Source organism: Manis javanica, chromosome 5 (genome assembly GCF_040802235.1).
Source record: "Manis javanica isolate MJ-LG chromosome 5, MJ_LKY, whole genome shotgun sequence".
Classification (NCBI taxonomy): Eukaryota; Metazoa; Chordata; class Mammalia; order Pholidota; family Manidae; genus Manis; species Manis javanica.
Window position 1 is genome coordinate 69,780,869 of NC_133160.1, and position 7,100 is coordinate 69,787,968.

Sequence of the window (7,100 nt, forward strand, 5' to 3'; positions counted from 1 at the left end):
AAAGTTATGTTGTTTGCTTGCTGTTTCAGCAATTCGGAAAAAAAATAGATGTGGGTGGGTGGCAGCAGTATGCCAGCTGCCTCGGATCCTACCGAATCGGTATTTAAGGGCATGATTCTGGAAGGAGAATTTTCCAATAAAGAATGTTTAATTCGGCTGCGGTCCCTCCTGCCTTTGCAGGGGGTCTGCGCTTCGGCTTGGGGGCGCGGGGGCGCCTCGGCGGGCGGCTCAGCTCTCCTCCGCCGCCGGGCATCCCCGACGCGACAGGTTGTCTGCGCGAAGGGCACCCGCAGGAAAGGCCGGGGAGCCCTGCGGCTCCGGGCCCAGGGCACTCACTGGTTTACCAGGGGAAACTGGCACATCCCAAAGCCGGGGGAGCGTCAAACCCGACACCGCAGCTCGGCAGCGAAGGGCGCGAGTGGTGAACCTGAATCCGCCGCGGGCCGCGCGGCGAGAAACCACAGGTCCCTCTAGGGTCGGAGCGGAGGGTGGGATGGCAGGGTCGGAGAGACAACCCCGGGGGGGGGGCCGGCACTCACTGTGAGGGTCGCTCTTCTCCCGGACCCCGTCCACGCGGCCGTCAGGGTGGATGCGCAGGAAGAAGCCCCCGTTTTTGCAGTACAGACGCTTCGGGTCCTTGAAGTGGCCGGGCGGGAAGGCGCCGCTGCCGCCGTCCTCCGGCAGCGCGGGCAGCGTGGTGATGCTCCCGGCTGCCATGGCCCCGCCGGGTCCCTGCCGGGTTCCCCGAGCCCCTGCAGCGGCGCGCGGAGCCGCCGAGCCCCGGCCCCGGCCCCGGCCTCCGAGCCGCTCCGGGGAGCGGCCCCGGCCCCGGCCCCCCAGCCTCCCGCCCCGCGGCGCGCGGCCGCGCCCGCTGGCCCCCAGTCTCGCGCCGCTCGAGCCGCTCGGCCGCTGCCCTCCGCGCCGGCTCTGCAGCGTAGGGAGCCGGGAGGCCGGGGAGCTGGTGTTCAGGGCTGACTCCCTCCGCGGCTGCGGCTCTCGAAAGGGCCTCGTCCCCAGGCTGCGGCGCCCAGGGTCCGGGTGCCACCGCGGGACCGTGTCCGCCGGTCTGCCACCGGCCGACCGCGACGTCGCATCTACATCTCCAGCCCCCAACACCCACCCACCCACGCCCCCGGCTCTCCTCCCTTCCTGCGCGCCGCCCCCTCCTCGCTCGGTGTTTTCTGGGGCCGGCCTCTGGGTCGGGCGCTTCGACCGTAGCACGCAAGCGCGCGACCACAGCTCGGGGCGGGGGCTGCAGGGCGGCTGCGTCCCGGGCCTCCGCAGCCCTAGGGGCTCGACCCCAGCCCGTTCCCCAGAAGGCGCCCAGCCCAACCCCTCGCGGCCCGAACCACGTTTAGTCTTTCTCCACACTGCGGAGCTTTTGCCGTGCAACCATCCGTTACTCAACTTTTCAAAGTTTAAATGCAACTTTCTCCCCCTTCATTTTCCTTGCCAGTGTTTCACAAGGGAGAAACTATTTCCATCCCCAAGTAGAGGAATCGGAAGCCGGGGACGATTGTGTGTCAGAATAGGTTTTGAACGTTATCTACTCGCGGGGCATAAACCGTTAAAACTGAAGGCTGAAGTAGTTTACCAACAAAAGGAAAGAGGCCGCAGGAGGTGAGCGGATTGGGTTGCTAAAACGAAAAGGTTTTCTTTTACCAACCTAACTTGAATTAGACAACGTGGAAAGATGAAGATGCGCCTCAGATCCTTATCGTGATAGAACTGCTAATGTAATTCCTAAACTGTCGCTCACCCCAAATTGTTAGGGATTTCTTGGGGGGAGGGTAATTTTCTGAAAAATCCCAAACTACAAAATGGAAATTAATTGCATTTTGGTAATTTATAGTAGACTATTTATATAGTAGTCCATATATATAGACTATAGTAGACTATAGATACTACAAATTAACAAAATATCTGTCTAGAAAACTTCATATACTGAGGGCCTTTGCACTATGTGCAAAGCATTCCAGTAAGTATAGTGGGTAATAACTTACACAGGGTCTTCTCACACAATGAGGGAGACATTTAGGATGGAGAGCATGAGCAACACCAGGAGCAATACCAGGAGGTGTCAAGGCCAACTAAGAGTAAAATGAAGTGTGAGATTTCAGACAAGGTATAATTAAGCTTGGGGGTAGCAGGAGTTAGGGACAGCTTCTCAGAAGAGGTGAAAATACAGAATTCCTCTAATTAGGAACATGCTCTGTTTCAAAAGATCCTAAGTGCATTTGTCCGTAAGTCTCCAAGATGGGTTTAAATGCATGTCGAATATGTTAAATAGGAGCATGAATCAATTCTTTGGAGCTTTTTGAACCAGGTATGTTCTTCTTTGGGCTTGTGTATGTTCTCTGACATCTCTTTCCAAAATGGACATGTCTTATCTGCGTTGAAAATCTGTTAAATAGCTCCCTTCCGGGTGATCTCTGTAGGTATCTTAGGGAATGCTTAACTCTACTGTAGCATTCATCAGATTGCCACAGTTTAAAATAGATCTAAATAAGCCTTGAACTCTGTCACAGATCCCTGAGTATTCCAAGAACAAAGGGAAAAAAGCTAAGTCAAATTATTTAACACTAGTATCCAGCAATTTGGGAAATTGTTACACACAGTTAAGTAATTTGTACGCTAATGGACCACAGATCTTTGGGAGCTCCTTTCCCTGTACAATAACCCCTTGTCTTCCTAGTTTCTTACAAAACCAGGAAATGATTAATCCAGCTCTGAGACTCTATGGCCTTTAAGACAGTGTTCCTTCCAAGAAGACATCATTAAAATGTCTCAAGTTCCTAGCCAGCCCCTCCCAATACACACTGTACACACAGTCATATTCTTAAATGCAATCAATTTGCTCTCAGCTGAACCATGATCATTCAAATTACTTTTTCAATTTAACCAACTATAAGTATGAATATAAAAAAAAGATAATTTTGAAAAAAATAACTGGAAACAATAGATTTTTGTAAGATGATGGATGAAAACTCATTACTTTTAAAAGCCATTAGGCTCCAGTTCCTCAAAAACTAAAAATAGAAATACCATTTGACCCAGGAATCCCACTCCTAGGAATTTACCCAAAGAATACAACTTCTCAGATTCAAAAAGACATATGCACCCCTATGTTTATTGCAGCACTATTTACAATAGCCAAGATACAGAAGCAACCTAAGTGTCTATCAGCAGATGAATGGATAAAGAAGATGTGGTACATATACACAATGGAATACTATTCAGCCATAAGAAAGAAACATTTCCTACCATTTGCAACAACATGGATGGAGCTGGAGGATATTATGCTCCGTGAAATAAGCCAGGTGGAGAAAGACAAGTGCCAAATGATTTCCCTCATTTGTGGAGTATAACAATGAAGCAAAACTGAAGGAACGAAATAGCAGCAGACTTACAGAGTCTAAGAAAGGACTAGTGGTTACCAAAGGGAAGGGGTGTGGGAGGGCAGGTTGGGAGGGAGGGAGATGGGGATCAAAGGGTATTATGTTTAGTACACATGGTATGGGAAACCAGTGTAGCACACTGTATGGGAAAACAGTGTAGCATAGAGAAGACAAACAGTGAATCTGTGCCTTCATACTACACTGATGGACAGTGACTGCAATGGGGTATGGGTGGGGACTTGATAATATGGGTAAATGTAGTAACCACATTGTTTTTTCATGTGAAACCTTCATAAGAGTGTATATCAATAATATCTTAATACAAAATCCAAAAAAAACAAAAAACATTAAGTTCCAGTGATAACTATTTAGAAACTATAAAGGAAAGAGGAATTTCCCTCACAATACCAAGATAAATTACTTGGTATTAATAAGAATTATGCAGAGTCTAAACAATGAAAAGTACACAGATTTAATGAGAGCTTTAAAAAACAAAACTTCAAATGCTCTTGGATAGAAACATATAGTAAAATAACAGGGTAAAATTCCTCCAACCAAGTTTAAAAATTTTAAACAATTCTAGTTTAAACTTTATTAAATCTGGTTAAATATTGTAACATTTATTTGGATAAATAACATATGAGAATAGCAAATACATTTTTAATTATAGGGAAAACAGTGTGAAAGATTTTTAAATGGATGAAAAAGATTACTAAATATCTTCAGTGGAAAATTAGACATTGTGTAGGTACTGGATTCCATAGGGTACCTTTCATTGTCTTTGAGCAACTGTACAATTCTTCTGAGTTGTATATAGATAACTGTCATGGACTGAATTGACAAATTTCTGTGTTGAAGCTCTAACCTCCAATGTGACCATACTTAGAAACAGGGTCTTTTAGGAGGAGGTAATTAAGGTTGATGAGGTCATAAGAGTAGGGTCCTAAGCCCATAGAATTGATGTCCTTATAAAAAGGAGAGGCACCAAGAGCATGCATGCAAGAGGAAAGGCCACAGCAAGAAGGCTGCCATCTGCAAGTCAAAGAAAGGGACCTCACCAGAAATCAGCCTTGCCAGTACTTTCATCTTGGACTTCAGGCCTCCAGAACTATGAAAGATAAATTTCTGTTATTTACACCACCGAGTCTTTGGTGTTTTGTTATGACAGTCCTAGAAGACTGGTACAATAACCAATAACATGCAAATGAATTATGTCAACTGGGAGGACATTGATTGCCTTCCTCTGATTGTTAACTTTTTGTCAACTTGACTGGGCTAAGGTATGTCCACATAGCTGGTAAAATATTATTTCTGGGTGTGTCTCTGTGGGTATTTCCAGAAAAGATTAACATTTGAATCAGTAAGCTGAGTGAAAGAAGGCTTGCTCTCACCAATGCAGGTGGCTGTTGCCATTCACTGAAGGCCTGAATAGAACAAAAAGGTGAAGGAAGGGTGAGTTCACATTCTCTTCTTAAACTGGAATATCCATCTTCTCCTAGCCTTCAGACATCAAAATTCCTGGTTCTGTGGTCTTCAGACTCCGGGAGTGAGACCAGCCACTTGCTGATTCTCGGGTCTGCAGCCTCAGACCAGCAGTCCTGCCAGGGGTTCCCTTGGTTCTCAGGCTTGCAGACTGAGAATAAGTTAAACAACCAACTTTTTTTTTTTGGCAAATGGAAGATTGTGGAATGTCTGAACCTCCCATGACCACATACACCAATTCCTATGATAAATATTGTCTTACATTTATCTGTATATATATCCTATTGGTTCTTTTCTCTGAAGAACTCTGGTAAATATACTTTCTTTACCTATGGAATAAGCCAGTTTTTGCATCCATTTGTAAATTCACTTCAGCCTTCCTTCTGCTTGAATTTTCTTCCAAACCTGTTGTCACATTTTACTGGTTTCTCATTAATTAATGAAGTAATATAAACTATCTGATGAGATATAAATGTTTATATTACTTTCTGTCTGCATAAAAGTCACAATGTTACCTTTTTTTAAAAACTTTCCTTTAAAATAATGAAATTAATGAGAAGAAACTTGCCCTTCCAGATGTTAAAAGGTATTACAGGTTTCCCTTGCTATCCCAAAATAGAGCATTCCTATCAAAATGTTCATAAGTCAAAATGGTGTAAAGTGAAAAAGCAATTATCATTAATTTACATGGAAAATTTTTGGATTGTTCTCAGACCCCAATAAATATCATGTCTCAGGGTGTTCTAATTCCTTAGGACACATCTTGCTAACAGATGCACAAAATACATTGAGAGAGAAAAAGCACAGAAGCTCACAGACACAGTCCAAAGCTATGGTGGCTTAATGATGAGATGATGAGTTCCCAGAAAGGAGCTTAGCTGTGCCACTCTCACTGCTCGGGATGTGCACTGCCTCTATGAGAGCTCCCTGCAAAACAAAGGCTGAATGCTAGTCTTACTTTTCACTCTTTTTCATAAAGTGAAAATCCTCTTTGGATTTCCTTCAGTTAGTGAAAACTGGTACTAATATAAGCCTTTTGTAACAGTAAAGTGGCCATAACTCAAACTTTTAAAAGGTAGGGGATACCTGCATAAGCTTATTACATGCAAGACATTGTGAAACTGATGCATGCAATGATTGAAAGGTCAATACAAGGATTAAAACTTCAGATGTATCTGATTGATTATATAAGTTGCCACCAAAACAGTACTTCTTAAAATTTCAGTATCACTCATAATCAAAAACACATGTCAAATTCTGAAAAACCTCCCACAAAGAAAAGCTCAAGACCAATTAGCTTCACTGGTGAATTTTACCAAATGTTAAGAGAGTTAATACCACTTATTCAGAAATTTTTTCAAAAAAGTAGAAGAGGAGGTAACACTTCCTAACTCATTCAAGAAGCTAGTATTACATGGACACCAAAACCAGACAAAGACATCACAAGAATAACAAAACTATAGACCAATATCCCTTATGAATATAGATGCAAAATCCTTGACAAATTCCTAACAAACAGAATATAGGAACATACAAAAAGGACTATACATCATGTCCAAGTGGAAATTATTCCAGGAATACAATGTTGGTTAAACATAGAAAAGTCAGTCAATACTTACCTATTTTACTAATAAAATACTGACCTTGTTTTACTAATAAGTAAAACACCTTATTAATAGAGTAATGGTTAAAAAAAAATCTCAGTAGACATTTTTAAAGTATTTGATAAAATCCAATACCCTTTCATTATAAAAACACTCATCAAACTAGGAATAAAAGGAAACTTCCTCAATTTGATTAAGAGCATTTACAAAAAAACCCACAACTAACATGATACTTAAAATGGTAAAAAATGGAAAACTTTCCTTCTAAGATCAGGAACAAAACAAGGGTGTTCACTCTCACCCCTCAACAGTATAAGTAAAGGTTCTAGCAAGGGCAGTTGGGCAAGAAATGGAATAAAAGTCATACAGGATGCAAAGGAAAACCTAAAACTCTCTGTTTGCTGATGGCATGATCTTATACATAGAAAACCCTAAAAAATACATAACACACACACACACACACACACACACACACACACACACATACAACTATCAGAGCTAATAAATGAGTTCAGCAAGATTACAGGATACAAAATCAATATGCTAAAGTCGGTTGTATTTCTTTACATTAGCAAAGAACTAAGCCAAAAATGAAATTAAAACAATTTCATTCTCA

At 43.1% G+C, this 7,100-nt stretch overlaps 1 protein-coding gene across 1 annotated transcript in view; it reads right to left on the reverse strand.

Moving 5' to 3' along the window:
- Positions 1 to 1,349, reverse strand: part of FGF2 (fibroblast growth factor 2) — a 66,927-nt gene extending 65,578 nt beyond the window's left edge. The window contains exon 1 of the mRNA XM_073237072.1: positions 540 to 1,349. Coding sequence (XP_073093173.1) covers positions 540 to 717 — 178 coding nt within the window. The 5' untranslated portion in view covers positions 718 to 1,349. The remainder of the gene's footprint in view (positions 1 to 539) is intronic.
- Between the last annotated feature and the right edge of the window lie 5,751 nt (positions 1,350 to 7,100).